At 38.8% G+C, this 25,101-nt stretch overlaps 1 protein-coding gene across 15 annotated transcripts in view; it reads left to right on the top strand.

Annotated features, from left to right (window-relative positions):
- Positions 1-20,638, top strand: part of ARHGEF12 (Rho guanine nucleotide exchange factor 12) — a 149,637-nt gene extending 128,999 nt beyond the window's left edge. For 14 of the 15 annotated variants that reach the window (XM_074015456.1, XM_074015457.1, XM_005579949.4 and 11 more), the window contains 13 exons: positions 42-156; positions 2,244-2,344; positions 6,338-6,415; positions 7,857-7,932; positions 8,642-8,809; positions 9,954-10,041; positions 10,525-10,611; positions 10,750-10,829; positions 11,458-11,691; positions 13,244-13,714; positions 14,548-14,864; positions 16,025-16,094; positions 16,654-20,638. In XM_074015456.1, coding sequence (XP_073871557.1) covers positions 42-156; positions 2,244-2,344; positions 6,338-6,415; positions 7,857-7,932; positions 8,642-8,809; positions 9,954-10,041; positions 10,525-10,611; positions 10,750-10,829; positions 11,458-11,691; positions 13,244-13,714; positions 14,548-14,864; positions 16,025-16,094; positions 16,654-16,664 — 1,896 coding nt within the window. In that variant the 3' untranslated portion in view covers positions 16,665-20,638. Of the gene's footprint in view, positions 1-41; positions 157-2,243; positions 2,345-6,337; positions 6,416-7,856; positions 7,933-8,641; positions 8,810-9,953; positions 10,042-10,524; positions 10,612-10,749; positions 10,830-11,457; positions 11,692-13,243; positions 13,715-14,547; positions 14,865-16,024; positions 16,095-16,653 lie in introns of those variants that run through there. The other variant, XR_012423805.1, reaches the window with a different exon arrangement.
- Positions 20,639-25,101: the final 4,463 nt, after the last annotated feature.

Genomic DNA, 25,101 nt, shown 5'->3' on the forward strand with positions numbered 1-25,101 from the left:
TAATAAGAATTACAGATTCACTTGTTTCACTTTAATTTTAGGATGCTGAAAGTAATCCACTGTGTCGTCGTCTTCAACTGAAGGATATTATTCCCACTCAAATGCAAAGGCTTACTAAGTACCCACTTCTATTGGATAATATTGGCAAATACACAGGTACAACATTTTCACTGAAATAAAAAGCTTAGGAACAACAACCAAAAAACGCCCAATATCCTGTAAATAATATCTTACAGCATCCTGAATGGAGTTGGATTTCCAAATAGTACAAGATTTTCTTTTTTTTTTTTTTTTTTTTTTTTTTTTTTTTGAGACAGGGTCTCACTCAGTGATGCAGGCTGGAGTACAGTGGCACAGTCATAGTTTCCTGAAACCTCAAACTCCTGGGCTCAGGCATTCCTTCCACCTCAGCTTCCCCAACAGCTGGGACTACAGGTGTACACCACCACACATGGCTTTTTTTTTTTTTTTTTTTAAGCAAGGGTCTCACTATGTTGCCCAGGCTGTCTCAAACTCCTGGCCTCAAGCAATCCTCTCACCTCCCAAAGTGCTGTGATTATAGGCATGAGTCACCATGCCCAGCCAAGATTTTCTAACAAGATATAATCTAGTCTTCTTTGGGCTGTTTGATTTAATGTACTCCATTAGTAGCTTTAGCACAGGGTTTATCAAACTGTGAATCGTAGACCAAGTCATGCTCACTATCTGTTTTCATAAGTAAAGTTTTATTGGAGCACAGCCATGCTCATCTGTTTATGCACTGTCCCTGATTGCTTTTACATTATAACAGCAGAGTCGAGTAGTTTTATCAGTGACCATTTGGCCTGCAAAGTGTAAAATTATCTGGCCCTTACGGAAAAAGTTTGACCATCCTTGTTCTAGCCTACATCATTTTTGCTTTAAAGAAGGTTCATCCTTGGCTGAAGAGATGTTTCATGGATATCTATCTATGACTTTTATTAAGCCAAATCAATGCATTGTAATTCCAACTCCTGTTTTGAAACATGAAGTGAATCTGTTTCTCAATTGAGCTTTAGGTTCTTATACTTAGCTCTCACTAATAATTTAATGCAACTGAAATCTTGTTTCTTGTGCCTGAGAATTTGAATACATAACCAGGAAATTTTAAATTATGGTACCTGGTTACAAAAGTGGTTTACACTCATACACATTAATTTTTATAATTTAATATATTTGCTCAGTCTAGTTGGACTGTGGTTTGGAGGATTATAATTTTGAATGTTCTGATTTTGGTTTTCTTTGTATTATAGACATGACAGAGCCTCAGTACGTTTTGTTTTGTTTTGTTTTTTTGAGATGGAGTCTCGCTCTGTCACCCAGGCTAGAGTGCAGTGGCACAATCTCAGCTCACTGCAACCTCCACTGCCTGGGTTCAAGCAATTCCCCTGCCTCAGCCTCCCGAGTAGCTGGGATTACAGGCACACACCACCACACCCGGCTAATTTTCTTGTATTTTTAGTAGAAACGGAGTTTTACCATATTGGCCAGACTGGTCTTGAACTCCTGACCTCAGGCAGTCTGCCTGCTTTGGCCTCCCGAAGTGCTAGGATTACAGGCATGAGCCACCATGCCCAGCCAAGCAATCCTCCCACCTCCCAAAGTGCTGTGATTATAGGCATGAGTCACCATGCCCAGCCAAGATTTTCTAACAAGATATAATCTAGTCTTCTTCGGGCCACCTCAATATGTTTTGATGAATTTCATCTTCTTTTAATGTTGTAATCTGTTTTCTTTCTTTAAATATAATCTCAAATTCAAAGAAACTTGTTTTGGAATTATTTTGAATTATGTTATTAAAAAATTTTGTTTAACAAATTCACTGGACATAATTATGTAGGCTATGCACTGTGAAATTCTAGGGGTAGAAGGGATTTCCTTTTATATTGTTTACAAAGTAAATGAGACCTGCCCTTCTGGAGTGTGTAATATAGTGGTCCTGGTGCTTCATGTAAAGCATCTCTTCTTGGATTTCAGGTTCTGTACTGTGATTTCTTTTTTAAATATTAGAATTTATGTTTTAAAGTCCTGTTAGAAGTTTTACCTGTCCAAGGACAGCTTGAATTGAGACTCTGACAGAGGCTTTAAGCTGGTACAAAAATCTTCAAGGTCTATTTTTTGCTCTGAAAACTATTGAAATGAAATGAAATCTCGTTTACATATATTTTTGTGGTTTTCTGCTCATTTCCTCTATTTTACGTTTTTGATTTCTTCCCCATATTTAGAATGGCCAACAGAAAGGGAGAAGGTGAAGAAAGCTGCAGATCACTGTCGTCAGATCTTAAATTATGTAAATCAGGCTGTCAAGGAGGCAGAAAACAAGCAGGTAAAAAAGGAAAACAAGAAGATACGGGATAACATTGAGAGAACATTAAATTAGTATTACCTGGGATCTGTGAAATAGTTGTACAACTATCATTACCTAATGGACAGGGAAAACATTTGTTTACTGTTGGCGTAGCAGGCAGGTCAAGATCAATTTATAATAGAATATCAGAGTTGTGTTTGACTTTTTGGAACATCTCAGGCTGCTTGTTTGCTCTTTCATGTATCTGTTCATTCAGCAGATATTTATAGAGCATCTACTGTATGCTGGGCATAGGGTACAGAGTAGTTGAGAAAATGAGCACAGTATCTGCCCACACTGAGCTCGTTTGCTAGGAGGATAGAAAGGCATTTAACAGGATTATAGTGCAGATATTTTGTATCAGTTGTGATAGCTGCTATCAAGGATAATTTCAAGATGCTATGATATATAACTGTGTGGCCTAGCTTAGTTTGGGGATGTTAGGTGGTGCCTATTAGAGGAAATTTTCTTGAGAAATTTACACTTGAGCCAAGCTCTGAAGGATGAGTGGAAGTGAACCAAAATGATGTGAAGGGTGCAACCCTAGAGGTAGAGGCAATATATACCAAAGTTCTGACAGAAAAAGAAAGCATGGTCTGTTGGAGGAGTTGAAAATTTAAATGAGTGTGGATCATGCCTAAAAAGCAAAGTCAGAGTGGCATAAAATGAGGGAAAGTAGACCAAGGCCAACTCATAAAGGCCCTAGAGATCAGATTAAAAATTTTGATTTTTTATTCTTTTTTTTTTTTTTGAGACGGAGTCTCGCTGTGTCGCCCAGGCTGGAGTGCAGTGGCCGGATCTCAGCTCACTGCAAGCTCCGCCTCCCGGGTTTGCGCCATTCTCCTGCCTCAGCCTCCCAAGTAGCTGGGACTACAGGCGCCCGCCACCTCGCCCGGCTAGTTTTTTTGTATTTTTAGTAGAGACGGGGTTTCACCATGTTAGCCAGGATGGTCTCGATCTCCTGACCTTGTGATCCGCCCGTCTCGGCCTCCCAAAGTGCTGGGATTACAGGCTTGAGCCACCGCGCCCGGCCGATTTTTTATTCTTAAGAGCAGTAGGAATTCAGCATAGACAAGTAAGAATATAGTATCAGATTTTCATTATATAAATGTCACCCCTACTACTGTATGGAGAATGAGTTGAAGGATAGTGGATGTAAGAGCCCATTTATTAATCTTGCAGCAATCTAGGATAGCTGATGGCAGCTTAGAGAAGTTGGAGAAGTATTTAGAAGGTAAAATTGACAGGACTTGATGACTGATTTGAAGAAGGATTTGAAGGAAAAGTGATGTCAAGAATAAACCCCCAGGTTTCTGGATTGCATATTTGAATGGACAGGATGAGTGGAGAAGCCCCAGATTTGTGGGGAAGATGATGAGGTCACTTTGGGCTATCAGGTAGACTTTACAGTAAGCAGTTGGCTATATGGGTCCACCTGTAAGGACCATGTTGAAGATAGAAATGTAAGATTGTGAGCATACAGAGGCTAATTGAATCCATGAACACGGATGTAGTTTCTTAGGAGCTAAGTATGATTACAACTGTCTTGGTGAGGCTATAGAAAAACTAGTACTTTCAACTGTGCTGTTCAGAGTGTAAAATGATAAAATCCCAGAGGGTTATATAGCAATATTTATTTAGATTAAAACTCTGTACATACCCTTATATCTACCTTTTGACTCAGCAGTTCTGTTCCTAGTGATTTGCTCAAGAGAAATGAACCATATTAGAGTTCTTTACTACACAGAGCCTGATCATTTATGTATTATCTGTGGCTACTTTTGTTCCAAAACAGTGGAACTGAATAACTGAGAGAGACTATATGGCCTGCAAAACCTAACTGACCTTTTACTAAAAACTTTGCAGACTCCTGGTATAGATGAGCTGGCATACTCAGGCTGGTTATCCATTGTGCCTGCTGGAAATAGCAGATAACAAATTAACTAACTAACTTTAGTAGGAATGTCAATCATAAGAAAATGGACCTAGATTTTCTGAATAATAAAATATATCTTTATCTGAGGATAAAGATACACCCACAAACAGACAAGAATGCTTATAGCAACTTTGTTCATAATAGCAAAAAGCTAGAAACAGCCCAAGAATTATCAACAGAATGGATAAACCAACTGTGGTATACTTATAAAAGAGAATGCCCTGAGTGATTAAAAAAAAAAAAGGAATGTACCACTAAGGCATACAACATGGACAAATCTCACAAACATGCTGAATGGAAAAAAAAAACAGAGGCAAAAGAGTACATACCTATGATTCTATTTTTTTTTTTTTTTTTTTTTTTGAGACGGAGTCTTGCTCTGTAGCCCCGGCTGGAGTGCAGTGGCCGGATCTCAGCTCACAGCAAGCTCCGCCTCCCAGGTTTACGCCATTCTCCTGCCTCAGCCTCTGGAGTAGCTGGGACTACAGGCGCCCGCCACCTCGCCCGGCTAGTTTTTTGTATTTTTAGTAGAGACGGGGTTTCACCGTGTTAGCCGGGATGGTCTCGATCTCCTGACCTCGTGATCCGCCCGTCTCGGCCTCCCAAAGTGCTGGGATTACAGGCTTGAGCCACCGCACCCGGCCCCTATGATTCTATTTATATGAACTTCTAAGAGAGACTAAACTATTCTATGGTAGGAAGAAAACAGAAAACTGGTTGCCACTGGGGATGTGGAGGTAGAAATTAACTGGAAAGAAGTATGAGGAAACTTCCTGGGGTGAAGTTTTCTATCTTGATAGATGTTTAGGTTACACAAATGTATAAGCACTTGTCAAAATTCATGGAACACACACTTAAAATGTGTGTTCTACTGTATGCAAATTTTACTTTTTAAAAAAACTGTATGGATACTTAAATGTTCAGAGGTAAAGTGTACTTATGTCTGTAATTTATTTTGAAATACATCCAAAAAATAAGATGGACTGATGGATAGAGGGATGAATAAATAGATATATGATAAAACAAATGGAGCAAATGTTAATTGTAGAATATAGATGGTAATATGTAGGTGTTCACTATGCTCATTCAGACTTTTCCATGTAAAATTTGGAAATGATTTTGAGGGGGAATGTGCTTACCCTTTGATCCAACAGTTCTGGAAATTCATCCTACAGATATCCTACACGGGTATACAAAGACATATATTTAAGTCCACTTTATTATAGTATTGTTTGTTATAGAAGAGCTGAAATAACTTAAATGCCCATCAGTAAGGCGTAATGAAATAAATTATAGTTTATTTACAGAGTTTTATATCCTATAGTCATTTATAAAAAATGAAATAACTCTCTATATGTGCTCATGTGGAACAATCTCCAAGATATATTTGTAAGTCATACACCACACACACACACACACACACACACACACACGGGGGAATACATATATGAATATATTCTACCATTTCAATGAGGAATACATATAGGAATACCAAAGGAATGCATATATGAATATATTATGCTACCATATCTTGTTTTAAAAAAGGACACATACACACAACGTGCACGAAGACTAGCATACTTATATATGCATGTATAAATCGAGATATACATATCTATTTGCATAGAATTTTTCTCAAAGGCTACCCAAGAAATGGATATTAGTGATTGCTTCTTTAGGGAAAATTGAGGGAGGTGGGGCAATAGGACAAGGTTAGAGGGAGACTTTCTATTTTTTGCCTTATGTCACCATCTGAATTTTGTACTATGTGCATGATTTACACATTCAGAAAGTAAATATAAGCTAATAAGAGACCAATGACTTTGAAGAGAAGATTGAGAAAGAAAACCCAAAGAGGTAGGAGGAAAACTAGGAGAGTATAATATCACCAAAGCCGAGGGAAGAGAGTGAGTTTTCAGTCCTGTCTAGCATTGCAAAGAGCTCAGTAAAATGGAGATTTTAAACGCTAAGTTTGATTCAGAAATGTCATTAATGACCAAAGCACTAACCTTGGTTCCACCCTGCCTAATTTTCAGCGCCTCGAAGATTATCAGCGTCGCCTTGATACCTCCAGCCTGAAGTTGTCAGAGTACCCAAATGTTGAAGAGCTCAGGGTGAGAGATGGTCTAATCATAATTTTAAAAATAAAATAAAATTTGCTAAAGACCTGGCAGGTAATTAACATCTCAATGGGAATATACATCACCTGAAGGAGTTCTTGTATCATAGATTATCTGTATTTATGATTTTTTTGCTGCCTTTTAAATGCATGATCTGTATGAAGATTAGTCTTTCATTGGAGGAATGTCTTGCATGAAACTGTAATATTACATGACAGCAATTGGCAGGAGACTAAGGGACACTAATTATTATAAAATGTAATTGTATTGTGTTCTGTAGTTTGTTTGTTTCAGACAGGGTCTCGCTCTGTTGCCTAGGCTGGAATGCAGTGGTGCGATCTTGGCTCACTGCAGCCTTGACCTCCTGGACTTAGCCAGTCCACCCACCTCAGCCTCCCTAGCAGCTAGGACTATAGGTATATGCCACCATGCCCAGCTAATTCTGTGTTTTGTAAAGACAAGGTCTTGCTGTGTTGTCAGGCTGGTCCAGAACTCCCGGGCTCAAGCACTCCTTTCTCAGCCTCCCACAGTGCGGGGATTACAGGCATGAGCCACCATGTCCAGCCGGTGTTCTGTAGTTTAAATAAGGGTAGGACTGTTTACTATGGTAACTTTCCAGGTCATTTAATAACACAAGATAATGTATTATTTTCTCATGAGGGTCTTCAAAAGCATAAAAGTTGGAACCATTATAGGAACAATAGTAGAATGTTTACTAATTGCCACTTCTAGTATGTGGGCTTATGTGTTAACTTTTTCGGATTTTAAGTCTTTCTGTACCATTTCACTAGGTGGTGGTTTTGGCAGATTTATTTGGTGGCCGTTAAAATAGACTTTTATGTCATATATTAATACTTTGTCAACAAGCTTGTAAATGTGCTTATTCCCCTTAACTTCCAAAGAATGAGAGTTTTCTAGAGCTGCTAATACTAAAAGATGATTCTCTTACTAATAAGTTGTTAATATTTAGACCAAGCCTAAGTAGTACCTGGACTTTTCATGAGTACTATTTCTTAGAACTTTCTTTGAAATTAGAGCCTTGGAACTCAGAAGCCACTTTCTTATAGACAAGCATATGTACCATGCTCATCCAATTATTCATAGAAAAATTAAAGGATATGTTGAGACTCTAGTGGCTGAATGTTTGTAACTTGATTTTCATAATCTGTTACTATCTGTTTAGAATGAGGTTTGGAAGATAGTACTCCTGAATGTTTTTCTGCAAGATACCTTTTCCTTTTTAGAAAATCGTATGCAGATTACTTTAACATGGCCTTTGTGCCATTTTCAAGAACTGACAAATAGCAGTAATGATAGTTGATGTAAATGGCGTATTTTATATTAAGAATTTCTTAAAAAGAGACTGTATTATATAGAATATCATGTTACTGAGTGCTTGGAAATTATTTGTGCATGATTTTCTTTATTTTGCCAGAATTTGGATTTAACAAAAAGGAAGATGATTCATGAAGGACCATTGGTTTGGAAGGTGAATAGAGATAAAACTATTGGTAGGTCTGATATTGTCTGTTAGTTTTGGGGAGAGTGGCAAAAGGGAAGAAATAGGAGTTTCCTATGACAAAAGGAAGAGGAGAGAACCATTCTCTCAGCAGTTAGCAGTGCTACCTCGTGTTATTTGTACATTTGTAGATCTGCTTGTGTTATTTCATTATATGTAACGTGTTAAATATTCATTTAGGAATGTAACAGAGATCTGATTTAGTCCTATTTCCATCATTCTTATATTCTAGTAAGTCTTAGTATGCTTTGTAAGCTTTCTTTAGACCAGTACTTGTTAAACTGTCTGTGATGAGGAACTGTTTTTTTTTTTTTTTTTTTCCAAGAAACAAGGTCTTACTATGTTGCCCAGGCTGACGTGTAGTGGCTATTCACAGATGCAGTCATGGTGCACTGCTGCCTCGAACTCCTGGGCTTAAGTGATCCTCCTGCCTTAGCCTCCCTAGTAGCCAGGATTATAGGCGCACACCACCACACCCAGCTTGTTGTTTTTTATTTCCTGTTGGTCACAGATTGACACTTTAGTGAAATACAATAAAAATGAATTATTGAAAATGAAATTTTAAAAGATAATATACAAGTCAATTTTGAAAATTTTGTAGCTTTAACAGAAATAAAATTCCTCTGTTGAATCATTATAAAGTTAACCAAAGACGTCCCAATTTCTGTACTTACCATTTTTTTCTGTACTTTTATTTCTAGATTTATACACATTGCTGCTAGAAGACATTCTTGTATTGTTACAAAAGCAGGATGATAGACTGGTGTTAAGGTGTCATAGTAAGATTCTGGCATCTACAGCTGATAGCAAACATACGTTTAGCCCTGTCATTAAGTTGAGTACAGTGTTGGTTCGACAAGTGGCAACAGGCAAGTATGTCCACTGAAGGATACTAATTTCCAGGTTCATTGTGAAGTTGCATAAGATACTCATTGCTGTTTAAGTAACACAAGTGGCATAGAGTCTTGCTATTTTTATATTATTAAGCAAATTACGTGAAATTTACTGCTTAGAAAGAGACTTAAGAGTTTATACCCCAAAGTTATTTAGGGTGTCTAGATTCTGTGAATGGTTTTCTGTATTTGAAAATTTTTATGCTGTTACTTTGGTTCTTTATGTTCAAATCATTGATAGATCCCAGTGAAAAGCCTTTCATTTAGGGTGGTATGTTTTTTGATTTGGTAAGAAAAAAAATAAAAACTGAAGAGATGGATGGAATTTTGATTAAAAATCAAATTTGACTGGCAAGTTGTATTTTAACTCTATTAACAAAGGGGTCCCTTTTAAAACTTGTTAGTTTCATGGTGGCAAAATAAATTTGTGATCTCTTTTCTCCACTATTCACTGAATATTATTAACAACTTAGCAAAAGGGCAGTTCAAAATAAATGCAAAAGAGTAATAGCATTTAATTTGGTAATTTGGATTTTTTTTTTTTTTTTCTTTTGAGACGAGGGTCTCACCCTGTCACCCAGGCTGGAGTTCAGTGGTGCATCCTTGGCACACTGCAACCTCTGCATCCCGTGCTCAAGCAATTCTTCAACCTCAGCCTCCTGAGTAGCTGGGACTACAGGCATGTACCACCATGGCCTGGCTAATTTTTTTGTTTTTTGTAGAGGCAGCGTTTCGCCATGCTGCCCAGGCTGGTCTTGAACTCCTGAGCTCAACGAAGTCCACCTGCCTCAGCCTTCTAAAGTGCTGGGATTACAGGCATGAGCCACCATGCCCAGCCAGTAATTTGGATTTTTGACATCCTTTTGTTTCTAGTGAATTATTGTGGAATTAGTGCTAATTTGTATAATCTTTGTTTTATTGAAGTACAATAAATATAATACAGTAATTAGGTTAATATGGTAAGTTGCACAAATTTTAACTGTACATCTTGATGAATTTTAAAGTAAATATATGTAACCTTTATCTAGTTTAAGGAGAGGACTATTTCAAGACTCTAAAAACATCCCTCATGGTCTCCCAAGATCAGAGTGTTAGAGTAATCTTGTCTTGTTTTTTCCAGATAACAAAGCTTTATTCGTCATCTCCATGTCAGACAATGGAGCTCAGATTTATGAACTGGTGGCACAGACAGTTTCTGAAAAGACTGTGTATGTATTAGATATGGCTACCTTGCTATAGCTACTATTTTCATTATCCCAAGCATAATACTCCATAAACTTAACTTTGTTTTTATAATGTATGGAAACCAAGCACTTCTTCTACTCTTTTAGAGACATTCTACTATGAAATTGTTCTTTTTTAGATTGATGCCTTTTATTTTGATTCTATTCTGGAAGTTTATTTCCTAAAGAAAAAAATATGGAAAATGTCAGCTGAAGTTTTTTTAATGGGTAATGTCTCCATAACGTTAGATTTTTCTTAAGGTATAGTTTTGGACTCTCACCTTAATAGTGTGTTGCCAAAATAAAGATATTCTCTGGCAGAGTGAAGTGTTTTTTTTTTTTTTTGGTTGGTTGGTTGATTGGTTTTTGTTTAGTTCTGTTTTTCTTTTTGTTTTGTGAGTATATTTAAAGGATATTTCTTTTGTTGTTTCTTTTTTGTATTTTGGATTTCTTTCCAACTTTCTGAAGCTGGCAGGACCTAATCTGTCGGATGGCTGCATCAGTGAAGGAGCAATCCACAAAGCCAATTCCATTACCCCAGTCAACACCTGGCGAGTGAGTGTTCCTTTGCATTGTATGTTTTTTTTTATGTTTTGGGTTGGAAAAGACTAGGATAATTATTACATTTTGTTGCAATGATGTTTAGGTACCTCAGGAAGCTAAAAGATTGTTGTTGTTTTTTTTCCTTTACAGAGGAGATAATGATGAAGAAGATCCTTCAAAATTAAAAGAGGAACAGCATGGCATTTCAGTCACTGGTTTGCAGAGTCCAGGTACACTTTTCTGACAAGTTCAAGGGAGAATGTGCTCTATTATCTGTTAAAATGCTGGCCAGGTGCGGTGGCTCAAACCTGTAATCCCAGCACTTTGGGAGGTCAAGATAGGCCAATCACCTGAGGTCAGGAGTTAGAGGCCAACCTGACCAACATGACGAAACCCTGTCTCTAATACAAAAATTAGCCGGGCATGGTGGTGGGTGCCTGTAATCCCAGCTACTTGAGAGGCTGAGGCAGGGAGAATTGCTTGAACCCAGGAAGCAAAGGTTGCAGTGAGCCAAGATCGTGCCATTGCACTACAGCCTGGGCAACTAAGACCAAAATGCCAAAAAAGAAAAAAAAAAAAAAAAGAAAGAAATAAATGAAATAAAATAAAATAAAATGCAAAGAAACTTTAATACTGTTTGATTTATGCAGGTTCCAGCATCAGAGATTCAGTTTAACAAACTTTGCTTTTGAGCCTTCTGCGTGTCAGTATAACACTGCGCTATGTGCTGTGTATTTTGCTTAACAGATGATCTCTGTAGTTTATGGAGTTGTTTTTCTGATTCTTGCCTGAATGCTTCATGTTAAAAGTTAAAAGCTTTGTTTAGCTGTAGTCTACCTTTTCTATTCCATTGGACAGACAGAGATTTGGGATTAGAAGCTACCTTAATATCATCAAAACCTCAGTCTCATTCACTGAGTACTTCTGGGAAATCAGAGGTACGTGATCTCTTTGTGGCTGAGAGACAGTTTGCAAAGGAACAACATACAGATGGGACACTAAAGGAAGTTGGAGAAGATTATCAAATCACAATCCCAGATTCACACCTGCCTGTCTCAGAAGAACGATGGGCATTGGATGCACTAAGAAATTGTAAGTTTTATTCATAACTTACTACAGATACTTATTAAGTATGGCACTGATGTGCCATCCTTAAAGTATGTGGATTTATCAAACTCCACTTATTCTTCTGGTTTTATTGTGGAGATTATAGTATTCTCTACAATGGCCCATGCCACAGACACACACACACGCCACTCTGTTAGCTCCCCACCCCCCAGCCTGGTTCAGAATCACTGTTACAATGGGAGGATAGCGTATCTCTCAGTTGTACTGAGGTGGGAAAAAGACTGAGAACAATTTCTCTGGCTGGGGAGAACCATTTGAAATTTCTAAACCAGCATATGACTAAAGGTATGAAACAAGATTAATCTGGCTGAGAGCTGTGGAAGGATTTGAATGGAAACAGGTATGGAATGATGTACTTACTAAATAAACTATTGTAATAGTCTGGCCTGAGACTAAAAGAGTTTGGACTGGAATGTTATCAAAAGGAATAAGAAGGAAGTGAGAAGTCATCAAGTGCTTAAAACAATTGACTTGTTTGGATGTGAGGTCAAAGGAAAGGGAATATTTAGAGATAATTTCATTAATCTTGTCAGAAATAAGAGTCAGAAAAGGACTACCACTGCTTCCCCCACCTCCTTCCATTGTACTTTCTTTATTTTTTTTGATTTGGTAGAATTATAGGCTCAGTTTTAAAGCATGTCAAGATTAAGATAATGAGTGACAAAACATTAAAGAGTGAGTAACTAGCAGGAAGTTAGAGTTTTAGGAGTCAAACTTTAGAGAGAGGTTAGGAAGAGATAGAGATGTGAGCATCAGAGCCATGAGACTTCCTAGCATCTCTCAGGAAGTGATTGTAGAGCAGAAGGACAGGATCAGAGACCTGAGGGGAACTTGTTGCCTGAAGAAACGTGACAGACATTAAGCTAGTGATGAGAGCAGAGAATTGGTTATTTAAAACTACATTATTTTTTATACATTCTCCTGAATTAACAGTCTTAATGATTTCTGATGGTTTGACTAATATTGTCCCAGTAACTCTATCATTGTCTGGGTGACCTCATAGCATACACTTGGCCCATTCAAAATTAAATTGGTTCTTATTTTTAGTATATGTATGTATCTCATGAAATTAGAGGAAATAATATGCATATAGTGTCTGGATCTGGAAAAAGCAGAACTTTTAGCTTTTTCTGTCTAGCTTAACACAGCCTTTCAACATTCTTAAGAAGTACCTTTAGGGTATTATTCTAGTTATATAGAAGAAAAAATAGAGGCATGATATTGGTTATTCAGGAGTTCTAAATAGGAGTACCTCCCTATTCAGAATGCTTAGATCTTTTCAAGTATAGTTTAACGGTAAATCTTCTCTAAAAGATGGTGCTTTATTTCATCTTCAAAATAAAATGGAAAATGATTGTATGAAATAAAATGATTGTATGAAATTAATTAACATTTTAATATGTCATTAAAAGATACTTTTAAAGATAATTGATAATTCAGCTAATTTAATTCTTGCAGCCTGAGGTTATAGTTGTGAATATGCTTTTTTTTCCCGCCTCCTTCCTAAATCGTTTAGTGGGTTTGTTGAAGCAGTTGCTGGTGCAGCAGCTCGGTTTGACTGAGAAGAGCGCTCAGGAAGACTGGCAACATTTCCCAAGATATAGGACAGCCTCTCAGGGGCCGCAGGCAGACAGTGTCATCCAGAACTCTGAAAATATTAAGGCCTATCATTCTGGTGAAGGACATATGCCCTTTAGAACTGGAACTGGTGACATTGCAACTTGTTACAGTCCTCGGACTTCAACTGAATCTTCCGCTCCACGGGATTCAGTGGGACTGGCACCCCAGGATAGCCAGGCAAGTAACATTTTAGTAATGGACCACATGATTATGACCCCAGAGATGCCTACCATGGAGCCAGAAGGGGGTCTTGATGACAGTGGAGAGCACTTTTTTGATGCCCGTGAAGCACATAGTGATGAGAATCCATCAGAAGGTGATGGAGCAGTTAACAAGGAAGAGAAGGATGTTAATTTACGCATCTCAGGCAAGTATCTTTCACACTTACACTTTGATTTTGATTTCGATCATTGCTAACTGTGCTGTATGTTGAAATGGGTGTTGTGTTGGTTTCGAGGTGTGTGTGTGTTTATGTGTGTGTGTTCACACAAGTGCAGTATTTATTCCTTCATTTGATAAATACTGAATCTACTCTGTACCAGACCTCATCATAGGTGCAGGGAGATATAGCAGTGAATAAAACACAGAAAAATCCCCTCTTCTCATGAAGCTAGAGGAAAGAAGCATGGTAAATAAGTAAACAAATAAATAGACTTCAGAAGTATTAGGAAGAAACATAAGTCAGACTAAGGGGACAGAGAGTAAGGAAGGCAAACAGGGTGATCAGGGAATAGGACCTCTGATGAGGTAGTATTTGAGCAGAGACCTCAATGAAATGAGGGAATAAAGCCAGGTGGGTACCTGGGAGCAGATTGTTCCAGCAGAGAGCAGAGTGGGGCAGAGGCTTTGCGTCAAGAGCAAGCTTTTTGTGATGATCGAACACTGGGTGAGGGAGGCAATGGCAGGAGATGGGGCAAGAGAGGCGTTTGGCAGGGGAAGTGGTGGCAAGATCATTTAGGCACTGTAGTTTCCAGCTTTAAACTTTTGAAATGAAAATTTTTGGAAATTACCATGAAAGTTTGCAGAGTTTAGCTTTCATCTGATGTGAGGAAATTCTGATGTACCTAAAACTAAACTCAGGAATTAATGGCTTTTCCCTCTCTTAATAACTTTTCAAGTTGAAGTTGTCAGCACACTGTGCTATTTCTGTTTTCTAATGGCAGCACTGGTCTTATCAAACTATTCTGTCTCTATCCATAGGAAACTATTTGATCCTTGATGGCTATGACCCAGTGCAGGAGAGTTCCACAGATGAGGAGGTTGCGTCCTCACTTACTCTGCAGCCCATGACAGGCATCCCTGCTATGGAATCCTCCCACCAGCAGCAACATTCTCCTCAGAACACTCACTCTGATGGGGCAGTTTCACCATTCACCTCTGAATTTCTGGTCCAGCAGCGCTGGGGAGCTATGGAGGATTCCTGTTTTGAGATCCAGAGTCCCTCCTCTTGTGCAGATTCGCAGAGCCAGATCATGGAGTACATTCATAAGATAGAGGCTGACCTTGAACACTTAAAGGTACCTCATGCTTCCACATCCATAGGACTTGGTTGTAAGAAACATTTAGTGAGGCGAAGAATAGGGTGATCAAAATGCTGATGTCAATAAACTTGTCCAGGTTCTAGATTTGTATGTTTTCTTTGACTATTATCCATGAATAGGCCTGGGTAAAAAGTTGAGATTGGCATTGTTTATCTTTTTTTTTTTTTTTTTTTGAAACAGAGTCTCACTCTGTCACCCAGGTTGGAGTGCAGTGGCGCGATCTTGGCTTACTGCAAGCTCTGTCTCCCAGGTTCACGCCATTCTCCTGCCTCAGCCTCCCAAGCAGCTGGGACTACAGGTGCCACCACCATGCCTGGCTATTTTTTTTTTTTTTTTGAAATGGAGTCTCGCTCTGTCACCCGGGCCGGAGTGCAATGGCGCAATCTCGGCTCACTGCAACCTCTGCCTCCCAGGTTCACACCATTCTCCTGCCTCAACCTCCCAAGTAGCTGGGATTACAGATGCTTGCCACCATGCCCAACTAATTTTTTTCTATCTTTAGTAGAGATGGGGTTTCACTATGTTGGCCAGGCTGGTCTCGAACTCCTGACCTCATGATCCACCCACCTTGGCCTCCCAAAGTGCTGGGATTACAGGCCTGAGCCACCGTGCCTGGCCCCAGCTAATTTTTGTATTTTTAGTAGAGATGGGATTTCACCATGTTGGCCAGGCTGGTCTGGAGCTCCTGATCTCCGGTGATCCACCTGCCTCGGCCTCCCAAAGTGCTGGGATTACAGGCGTGAGCCACCGCGCCCCGCCCATAGTCTTAAGGGACCATCATAATGTATGCAGGCTGCCTTGTCTTTATGTGCTGCATGACTATAGCTCATGCACACGATGACAGGACCATGTGCCGGGTGACTCTTCGGGGTGGGAGAATTGCATTTATGGTTACCACCTCTACTTTCTTTTTACATGGGAAAATACTAAGTTATTCGTTCAATGGAGAAATTGTTAAAAGGAATGAAATTTACTTTTTACTTCCCACTAACAAAATTTTTAATGATGAAATTAGTATTTTTGAAATTTGGGGGCTTATACCTGTAATGTAAAAAGGCCTTCTTTTCTGTTTTCAGAAGTTTTTGTTTTGTTTTCATGATGTTTGAATAAAAAAACCTATGGGTTTTATTTCACAGAAGGTGGAGGAAAGTTACACCATTCTTTGCCAAAGGCTGGCTGGATCAGCCCTCACAGACAAGCACTCAGGTATGTAAAAGTTATGGGTTCCCCACTCTAGACTAATCATCCTTCACTGAATGAAATGACTTATCATCCTTTGAAGTGAAAACTTTCTGAGATTCCATTTCTTTTCTGTCTTTTAAGAACTGCCTGTTTCTAAACATCATATATCAAGCAGAAGCTCATGCCTGCTGACTCTACTCTTCTCTAAGAGGAACTGCAGTTGTTAGTTCCCATACCATCCCCTCTTCTCTCTTTTTTCACCTTTTCAAAGCAGAAGGCAGAGCGGTGGGAAGCCTGGTAAATCACAGATTCCGTGTGAGGCTTACTGGTGCTGCTGTGACTCCCTAGTGTGGAGGATTTGGCCTCATCTGATGTTGGTGCACTTGCCTCTGCTGACAGTGTGGCTGGTGTCTCCCCTGACTGCAGATGGATCTGTGTTCCATGCAGCAGTTTGTATTCATCTGCTTACATGCTGATTCAGAAACAAAGATTGAACCACACCCACAGATGTCATGGGTATTCTTTGCAATGTTAATATATTCTTTTTCTTAATATCACTTCCATGTCTCTTTATTCTTCTCAGATAAAAGTTAGAGCCGCATGTCCTGGAGGTGACTGCAGGTTGTTGGATTTGGAGTATCGGCCATGTCTCACCACATCCTGGCTCCAGTGTGGATGCAGAGAGAGTGTGACAGAAGATCTGCCTGTGAACCACCTGGGATTAGCCATGTCCCAAGGTGCCCAGAGTGGGACTAGTTCTTCACAGTGTGGCAGCTGCACTAATCTGTTAGTGAGGGAACATCCATTCCCTCACTCTACTCTCCTCACTATCGGAAATTCATTTTGATTCAGAATAAAAACCAAATGTATAGAGCTTTGGGTGTAGGATATGAAATTGTACTTAGATTTAAGAAAAAGAGAAAATCAGATGTATTTATTTGACTTCATTCCGTATTTGAAAGCACATTTTAATTTTTATTTGCCTTGTTTTGTTTTAATTGAGTAGTGAGAGTTTTAGCCCTTTGTCTTTAGTACACCCAAGGATCGACTGCTCCTGAAGCAAAGAGTTCAGGATGGGGTATGCGCAAGTTGGGTAGAGAGGTGAAGAAGAGAAGGAAGTGAGAAGGGGAAGGGAGAAGCACCTTGCTTCACTAAACTGTATTCCAAGCTCCCTGCTGTCCGGTAGGCTGCTTCTCTGAGGGTCACCTCAAAGGTGTGCTATGCCCTGTGGCTCTTATGTGCCCAGGTGGTGTGGTCAGAGAGTGGATGGGCTTCCTCCCACCCTGAGGCAAGCACCTCTTCTCTGTAGCTGGGATCAACCACAATTAACAGGAATCCTCAATGTACTAAATAGCAGGCACTTGAAAATGGGTGTGTTTTCTTCCATTGTCGTCTTTTCTATTGAGGGTTGGGATTTGGGTGGGAGAGGAAAGCAAATTTTATTTTCTTGACTATAAATTTGTTATTCTTGGTATCATTTCATTTTTATAATTATACATTAGACATTGGCACTTGTGTAAAACTGTCCCTGCAGATTGAGCAGGAAGTAAAAACATGGAAATGCTTCGGATAGTGGCAGGGGTGGGAGTTGCTAAGGAAGGGGTGGGATGGGAGTGGGTAAAGAGTTTGGGAAGGTTATCTAACTGAATCACTACTGAGTTGAATCATGGCTATCATTAGCCACGGGTACTGCTGATTATAAGGCCAGTAAAATTTTAGTACCTGGAGGTTTGACTCTAATTTTTGCACTGATGGTGCCAAAGGGCCCTGAGTCAAAAGGAGAGCCAAGGGTGGAGTGGAGAAAGATATGGTGAAGGCAGAACTGCTCGCACCAGCTCCAGAAGCACTTCCTCTGACTTCACTGCTACAGCTCTTTCCACACTGGGCCATGATTGACCTTAAAAATTGCAGACCATCACATACACTGGACATTGCAGGCAAGGTGTTGGTAACTGCCTGCTCTAGGATGAACAGTAGCATTAGCAGCACCCTACAGAGGATGTTTCAGAATCGTAATTTGAGAACTCCTTCAATCATATTGACTTTCTTTGGTTTTCCTTGTGCATTAGGTATATATGTTTTGAAGTATTTTTGCCAACTAAAATGAAGTCTGTAAATTCTGTTAATAAACAAGGAGTGAACCATTGCTCACATCTTTCATTGGTGCCCTCTGAACTCTGTGGGTTGCCAGGATGTAATTTTAATGCTTCCCTGCAGCCCAAAGATTATTTTTTCACCACAAATGGTAAGGGATGCCCACCTACTTTTATAAACACCACTACAACTTAGCAAGTTTATTTATCTATGTCCAGATTTCTGTTTCTGTCCTAAACTGATCTGTGTTTTTAGGTAGATCAACTTGGATCTTTAGACCTCATCTATAAATTGGAATTATATTTTTAGTCATAAGCCAAGTATAATTTAACTCAGAATGGGATTAAAAATTTTAGAAGCAGAAGCTAATATATAAATGAAGCTTGGGATTTGGAACTTTCTGTATCTCTTAGGAGGAACAAGTAAAAACCAAATGGTTACATTGTGCTGCTAGAAATAATGTCATTCTCAATTAAAAGGGTTACACCTGTAGCCACTTGACACTAACACCATGGGGTGGGGGGGGCAATTAATCAGGAAAAAAGTAAATATAAAAACTTTCCTCTTAACTTCACACACTACAGGGTAATTATGTAATTCTCTAGCACTCAATTAAGAAGCTTGTAGGTTAGCAAAGTTTCAGTTTCTCTAGTTCAGCCAGTATCTTGTCCTTAGTAATTATTTGCTTTCCCTGCAGTTCAGTTTCTCCTTGGAACTCTTAACAGGACTAACTGGAAAAATACTTTGACCATAGCTCTAGTACTTTCAAATAAATTCATATCTAGATTTTCAAACAAAGCCCCAAGATGAAGTCTAATTCTGAAAATATCTCATAATTTTTGAATGTTCTTTTTATCTTATCAACCTAACTTCTCTTCTCCCTCCCAACTTGGCCTCCCACGCCTTCCATTTCATTTTGGTCATTATAATCACATCCATTTGGCTTTGGTTATGACATCTTCCCTTCAGGATGATGGAATTAGATATGCAGCCTGTCTTTGAGTGAGACTGGTCACCATCAAAGGAGTTTTCTCTAAGGGACCTGACTAGAAGTTGAAATCTACTTCCCTGCTAAAGGGCACAAGGGTGGTGTACCAAGAAAGCTACCTTCCCAGAGCAAGCAGGCTGCATTTTAGCTATGGAAGTGACCTGCTGTGACACTGTGCTGTCTTCGTGGGCTTAATGGCTCCTTCGCTGTGAAGTGGCAAATTGCATGTAGAGTGTCTCCTTCCTTTTCAGAGAACAGTTAATCAAGGCAAATCAGCGAGCCCCCAAAGTGCTGTAATTTAACATCGTGATTACTACCTTCTAAGCTATATATTTTGCATACTTTAAAATCACCTAACTTGGACTGCTTGAATTATATTGACTTTTAGAACCGAAATTGTAACTATGTATTATATTATATTATATTGCATGGGAGGTATATTTCATAAGCTTTTTGGCTTTCTTTTTTCCCACAGCAACTTCTAATGACTGTTAGGAAGGATGAATCCCCTTTTAAAAAAGTTTTTGTTGTTATTTGGTTTTGGGGTAGGAGGGAGGATCTACTGTGGTAATAGAGAAGTCCGTTTAAAAATTATTTTTAGAAGCTAAGGAAAGCAATTATGCTTCCTGTGAATTGTCTTTTACTGGCATCGTTTTTTCCTCTTTGATGTTAGTAAATTTGGTGTAATACATTGGGGCTTCCATATTTCAAAGTGGAAGCTTTCTTCTCTGAAGTCAATGTATGGTTTTGAGTTACTAGAGCTTTGGTCAATATTTCCTTCCCTGTATGTCACAGAGGGCACCATTGAGAACTGTGTGCATAGGACCTCAAAATACAAAATTAGCAGGACCTTACAGTCAGCTTCCTAGTGGCTAGTTTTTCCCCCTTATATTACAATTTTTGTTTTATAAATCATTTTTTTCCTGACATTTCCACCACTTTTCAGTCATCTGCAAAATTTTTCTTTCCTCAAGAGTTCCTTTTGCCTTATGCCTTATGCCTTTCCCACTGGTATTGAGGGTTTTGATAATAAATTGGTAGGAAAAAAAGTTCCTCCTAGAAGGAAGCCTTCCCCGCCATTTCCAGGTGCCAACTGCTAAGCAGATATACTCCAAAAATGGTAACTGTAATATGCACACTGTTGGTTATTTTTAATAAGCCTCTTCCTACTAGAACATTTTATTTTCCTTGTTCACCATACAATCATGTACTCTTTAACAGAAATTGCTTTTAAAAAATACCTGGAACTATCTTTAAAAAAACTTTATTAATAATCATGTATTTTTACTGATCACATTTTGAAATGCCTAAAAGACTTTATTGTTCTAATTATCCAGATGTACCTTTGTAAAATAGCTCTTTTATGAATTAGCTGATAAGGCTGTATGTTTCTGGAACAAAATATTGGTCATCTAAAAACTTTCTGTTTTCTGGGGTCTGGGAAAATAGAAAATAAGAGTTCAAATATTAAATAAGCTTAAAGGAACCAAGTATGTGACTTTTTATTTGTATTCTGGTTGATTTGTCTTGTCCAAGTTGTATTAGAAAAGTTGAGGAGTCGAGGAGCCTGTAATTAATTTTACCGTCAGTGACTGTCAGACATCTTCCTGCTTATTGGAGTATCGCTAGCAACACGGCTAAACCTTCATGACAGTGCTGGCAGGTGGGCTTGCCCTAGCATATGGGGCAGGTTTGTTGTTTTTTTAACAGCTTTATTGAGATATTCACATATATAATTCATTTAAAGTGTATAATCAGATGGGTTTCGGTATATTACATTATTGATTTTTAATTGTGGTGAAATATATATAACAAAATTTGCTATTTTAACTATAAAGTTCAGTGAGGTTAATAGGCCAGCTTTTATGACTCACTTGAAGATAACTTTGGTTTTAATCCTACCCTAATTGAAACATATGTTTCTCTTATTCCTGTCCCCAGTGCTGGGCTTCTTCACATACCAACATTTCTGTGCTTTTACCAACATCATTTTAGCTCAGAAGGCTTGCTTGCTTTGGGCACTTTCCGTATTTTGGTTTTGAAATATACTTGTAATTTGACTTATTCTTGGGATATCTTAGTTTTCAGTCATTCAGGGGCACATTTGGCTGATGGAGCTAATAAGCATAATAAAATGCTTAGTAGTTTATACCATCTTTTAGTTAAACATTTTAAAAATTAAGACTATTCAAATGTACTTTGCAGAAATTAACCTGTTTCTACTCCTGGCTTTGTTTACAAACTCTGTCTATATATATCAGGTGCAACAAAGAGATACCCATACCATCCCACTTGCTCTTTGATAGCCATCTCCTGGGAATGGAGATGATAAAACTCTGTATTTGCATGTGAGCAGCTACTTCTATTTTTTACTGGCCTCTTTCAAGCTAAATGACTGGTTTACCAAAGGTTTAATACCAACTTCAAATATAGGAGGATCTATCCTGATTAAAAATTGCCTTTTAATTGAACTTGTTATCTTCTTGATGTTTTATGACAAATGTCATAAAACATGACAGATAAGTAGCTGAATGTAGGTGTTTCCTATTTTCTCTATAATGTCGAGGATAATTCATGTTACTAATTGGAAACACTTCTTCAACTTTAGCTGTCAAGGAATATGTTTATTTTGCCACTGATTTTTACTAGTGAGACACTATCCTTCCCTAAGCATCAGCAGAGGCCTTGGTTTGAAATCATTTAAGGTATGTAGAGCTCTCTTTCTAGATTTTCCCCCTCAATTGATGAGAGTGCTTTTGGACCAACCTGTAATTTAAGCCATTTTATTTTAAGGGATCTTTTTCTTTGTACATGTGATCAGAGGGTTGTGGCTGCCTGAACACATGCTAATCAAAAACACATTACGATACATTTTGGTAATCTTTTAGAAACTTTTAGGGAGGCATCTGTACAAAGACATTTTTTTCTACTATCATTATTTTAAATATTAAAGGCAAATAGCATGACATAATGCAGCACTTTTCAATCTTTTTGATCTCATGACCACTTTTTAAAAATATATATCTGGTTTTTTTGTGTTGTTGTTGTTGTTTGAGACAGGGTCTTGCTCTGTCACCCAGGCTGGAGTGCAGTGGCACTAACATGGCTCATGCAGCCTTGACCTCCTGGACTCAAGTGACCCTCCCTTCTCAGCCTCCCAAATATCTGGGACCAAAGGTGTGCACCGCCAGGCCTGGCTAATTTATTTATTTATTTTTTTGTAGAGATGACATTTCTCCATGTTGCCTAGGCTGGTCTCAAACTCCTGGACTCAAGCAAGCCTCACCTTCCCAAAGTGGTGGGATTATAAGTATGAGCCACCACACCTGGCCAGGACCACTTGACACTCTTAAAAATTATGAAAGACTTTATGGAGAAGCTTGTATTCATGTGGATTATATCTATCAATTGTTACTATATTAGAAATTTAAAAGAAAATATGATAAATGAGAAAAATGAATTTATTTAAAAATAGTAAACCAAATTACATGTGAACATAAATCACATTCTTATGAAAAATCACTATTTTCCACAATTAAAAAATTGAGGTTTATGTAGTTTTTGAAATCTCTTTAATGACTGGCATAATAGAAGACAGCTGGATTCTCATGTATGCATCTGCACACAGTCTTTCATGGTTTTTTTTTTTTTTTGAGACAGAGTCTCGCTCTGTCACCCAGGCTGGAGTGCACTGGTGCAATCTCAGCTCACTGCAACCGCCACCACCTGGGTTCAAGCGATTATCCTGCCTCAGCATGAAACGGGGTTTCGCCACGTCGGCCAGGCTTTTCTCGAACTCCTGACCTCAGGTGAGCCACTGTGTCCAGCCCTGTGGTGATATGTTGAAGTATATAAAGAAAATCCAGCTTCACATGGATATATATTTTTTAAATGGAGAAATATTTGAATAACCTTTTCAGATAATTATGGATATTCTTCTCTGATACTACTACAAAACTTGGCAAGTGATAGTTCCTTCAAAGATAGCTTCAGTGTGGAATCTGAAATCATATCGAGGAAGTTTTGGTACTCTGTTAAACTAAAAAATCCACTGATCCATTTTACACTTTATGTGAAGAGTGGTATCTTTTACCCATGCATGATTTTGTAATATCCTGTATTGGTCATTTGGAAAATACTGGTTTGCCGAATTATGGAGTTCTTCCAAATATTGACACATTTCTTTATATAATAATATCAAAAAGTCACATTTGTTAATATCACAACTGATCTCATCAGAAAAGTCCCACGGCAAATGCAAATTTCACAAAATTCTAATTTTTCCTTGGAATCTTGAATTTTATCATTGGCAACAAATACAGTTTTCCTTGAAATGACAGGCTCACTTTTTTTCATTTTTGAGTGAGAAGATAATTGCCAAATATTCAAGTCTGAATGGTAATTGCTTACCAGTCATTCTTTCATGTTAAAATGGTCTTCCATTAAAAAAAAAAAAAAAAGGTCGGGCGTGGTGGCTCATGTCTGTAATCCCAGGACTTTGGGAGGCCAAGGTGGGCAGATCACGAGGTCAGGCGATCGAGACCATCCTGGCCAACATGGTGAAATCCCATCTCTACTAAAATACAAAATTAACCGAGCATGGTGGCACGTGCCTGTAGTCACAGCTACTCAGGAGGCTGAGGCAGGGGAATCGCTTGAACTCGGGAGGTGGAGGTTGCAGTGAGCCAAGATCACACCACTGCACTCCAGTCTGGCGTCAGAGTGAGACTCCATCTCAAAAAAAAAAAAAAAAGTAGCTAATACTTTTCCTTCAGCCACAACCATGGTACTGTGGTATGCGGCAGGGTTGCTTCATGCATACTTAACTTTTTTTCACACAAAATATTAAAAAGATGTGTACTCGAGGGTTGAGATTTCATAAAATTATTAAAATTTACTGCTTCGTCAAGGACATTCTTAAGTGAAACTGGCAGTGTCTATTGCAAGTCTGCAGCAGTGACAAATACAGTGTTAATGAAATTTGGTACAACTTTGATTCCTGCTAAGCCACCAACAGCTTCACCCTCTATTGATTTTGCACCATCAGTGCAATTGTCAACATGGTGAAAAGGCATATGGTGTCTCAGTAATTTTATGAAAAGTTTTTGGGTTTGAGTTTTTTTGTTGTTTTGTTGTTCTTTTTTCTTTTTTGCAGTCTGTCTCTGTTCTTGCTCTGTCATCCAGGCTGAAGTGCAGTGGTGCAGTTATAGCTCACTACAGCCTTAAACTCCTGGGCTCAAGTGATCCTCCCATCTCAGCCTCCTTAGTAGCTGGGACTACAGGTGCATGCCACCATGCCCAGATAATTTTTTTAAAATTATTTTTTGTAGAAATGGGGTCTTACTGCGTTGCTCAGGCTGGCCTCCCAACTCTTAACTTCAAGCCATCCTCCTGCCTGAGCCTCCAAATGCCAGGATTACAGGCATGAGCCACTGCGCCCAGCCTATGACAATAGTTTTGAATCCCTGGGAGTTAAGGTTTGCAGACCACACTTTGAGAACTGTTGGTGTAGTGAAAAGAACCTGAACTTAGATGATCTGGATTCAGTTTCAACTCTTCTACTTACTTGCTGTGTGGCCTTGAGTGAGTTACCCTCTCTGTTTCCATTTTCTCATCTATAAATTGAAGTAAATAATATCCAACCTAACAGTTGTGAGGATTAAATGAGAAATTACTAGGCATGAGGCTGGTATCTCCCCAACATTTTTCGTTTTTTATTTTCCATTTCAGAATTTTTTTTTTTGAGACGGAGTCTCTCTCTGTCACCCAGGCTGGAGTGCAGTGGCGCGATCTCAGCTCACTGCAAACCCCGCCTCCTAGGTTCACGCCATTCTCCTGCCTCAGCCTCCAGAGTAGCTGGGACTACTGGCGCCTGCTACGAAGCCCGGCTAATTTTTTGCATTTTTAGTAGAGACGGGGTTTCACCATGTTAGCCAGGATGGTCTCCAT

The sequence above is a fragment of the Macaca fascicularis genome, chromosome 14, assembly GCF_037993035.2.
Source record: "Macaca fascicularis isolate 582-1 chromosome 14, T2T-MFA8v1.1".
In the NCBI taxonomy this organism is placed as follows: domain Eukaryota; kingdom Metazoa; phylum Chordata; class Mammalia; order Primates; family Cercopithecidae; genus Macaca; species Macaca fascicularis.